Below are 2,175 nucleotides of genomic sequence, written 5' to 3'. Positions count from 1 at the left end.
TACAAGTGCTTCCTCGACACCTACAAAGGCTACCACCAGATTCAAATGGCCGAAGAAGATGAGGAGAAGACATCATTCTTCACAAGCAAGGGGATATATTGCTATAGGAAAATGCCCTTCGGATTGAAAAACGCTAGAGCTACCTACCAAATACTGGTGGACAAAGTTTTCCGTAAGTAACTAGGGAGAAACCTGGAAGCTTATGTCGATGACATGGTGATTAAGAGTCCCGAAGAAAGCACTTTGCTAACAGACATTCACGAAACCTTCAACACCCTTCGATCGGTCAACATGAAGTTAAATCCCAAGAAGTGTTCATTCGGGGTGGAGGAAGGAAAGTTCCTAGGGTATTATATCACCAAGAAAGGGATCATAGCAAACCCGGAGAAAATAGACAAGCTCCAACAACTCAAAACCCAACCACGGTCAAAGAAATGCAGAGTTTAAATGGGAAACTAGCATCGTTAAGTCGTTTCCTGTCCAAGGGGGCTGAGAGGCAATTGCCTTTCCTTAAAGTTTTAAAGGGATGCTTGGGAGCAAATAAAATAACATGGACTGAGGAAGCTGATAGGGCTTTCGTTGATATGAAGGCACACATAGCTAATTTGCCAACACTGACGTCACCTCAGATAGGAGAAACACTGTACCTCTATCTAGCCACGTCCAAGGAATGCATCAATGCGGTGTTAACGGAAGAATGCGAAAGGGTACAGGTCCCGATATATTTCGTAAGCCGAGTCCTACAAGGTGCAGAAGTCAACTACCCAGAGCTCGAAAAGCTCACACTTGCTCTGGTTCACACCGCAAGGAAACTACGGAGGTATTTCCAAGCCCACCCTATTATTGTGTTAACTAACAAGCAAATCAGACAGGTTCTTATGAGGCCAGAAAAGTCGAGAAGGATGGCCAAATGGTCCATAGAGCTCGGAGAGCACGACATCGACTTCCAAGCTCGCCATTCAATCGAAGCTCAAGTGCTGGCAGACTTCATGGCAGAAACAACAGAAACAAATGAAGAAAACTACTCCACCTTCGCACAAATTATCACTCCGACTATTGAAACAAAGGAATGGAAATTGTTCACTGATGGAGCCTCTAGCTCTGATGGCTCGGGGGTAGGACTTATGTTAATTAATCCAGAGGGACAAGAGTTTACTTACGCGCTTCGTTTCGAGTTCAGCACAACTAATAATGAAGCAGAATACGAAGCTCTGCTCGCCGGGCTCAGAATAGCAAAGGAAATGAAAATTGAACATTTGCAAGCCTTCGTAGACTCGCAACTCATCGCAAACCAAGTCCTAGGTATCTTCGAAGCAAGACAGCCAATCATACAACTCTATCTGTCGAAGGTCAGAGAACTTGTAGAAAGCTTCAGAAGCTTCACAATAGAACACGTGAGGAGAAGTCAAAACAAAAAAGCAGATGCTCTGAGCAAGTTAGCCTCCATCACCTTCGTACACCTGGCAAAGGAAGTGTTGGTTGAAGTGTTAGAAAAAAGATCCATCGAAGCTCAAGAATTCCACGACCTAATCATCGAAGAAGAAAACACGTGGATGAAGCCACTAAGGGAATATTTGGAGCTCGGAATATTACCGGAAGACAAAAAAGAGGCAAGAAAGATCTGGATCAAGGCACCATCATACAAGATAATGAACGGAGCTTTATACCAAAAATCTTTCCTCACCCCATGGCTTCGCTGTGTTGGGCCGAACCAAGCTTCGATAATCATCAGGGAAATGCACGAAGGCATCTATGGACTCCATGCCGAACCAAGGTCAATAGTGGCAAAGATACTAAGGATGGGGTATTACTGGCCAACCATGCACGAAGATACAGTCACGCTCTTACGAACCTGAGAGCCATGCCAGATCCACGTTAAAGTTTAGAAACAGCCAAAACAAGAAATGATATCAGTGTTATCAGCATGGCCTTTCTCTAAGTGGGGCATAGACCTAGTAGGTCCGCTAACCGAAGCACTGGGAGGTTACAAGTGGTTGGTGGTCGCAATAGACTACTTCACAAAGTGGACGAAAGCAAAACCGCTAAGCACCACCACAGGGAAGCACATAGAAAAGTTCGTTTGGGAGCACATTGTATGTCAGTTTGGAATACCCCAAGATATCGTCTCGGATAATGGGAAACAATTCACTGAGGGTATATTCCCAGGGTTCTGCG

The 2,175-nt window shown here is 44.8% G+C and overlaps 1 protein-coding gene across 1 annotated transcript; it reads left to right on the top strand.

The window, feature by feature from the left end:
- The first annotated feature begins 434 nt into the window (after window positions 1–434).
- Window positions 435–1,856, top strand: LOC139863964 (uncharacterized). The gene has a single exon (XM_071852561.1). The coding sequence runs from the start codon at window positions 435–437 to the stop codon at window positions 1,854–1,856; it is 1,422 nt and encodes a 473-aa protein (XP_071708662.1).
- The last annotated feature ends 319 nt before the right edge of the window (window positions 1,857–2,175 follow it).

Source organism: Rutidosis leptorrhynchoides, chromosome 8 (genome assembly GCF_046630445.1).
Source record: "Rutidosis leptorrhynchoides isolate AG116_Rl617_1_P2 chromosome 8, CSIRO_AGI_Rlap_v1, whole genome shotgun sequence".
Lineage (NCBI taxonomy): Eukaryota > Viridiplantae > Streptophyta > Magnoliopsida > Asterales > Asteraceae > Rutidosis > Rutidosis leptorrhynchoides.
This window is presented reverse-complemented; position numbering and strand designations above follow the sequence as displayed.

What these genes read in the sequence shown, in the direction of transcription:
- LOC139863964 (XM_071852561.1), top strand. Translation starts at nt 435, where the DNA reads ATGCAGAGTTTAAATGGGAAACTAGCATCGTTAAGTCGTTTCCTGTCC.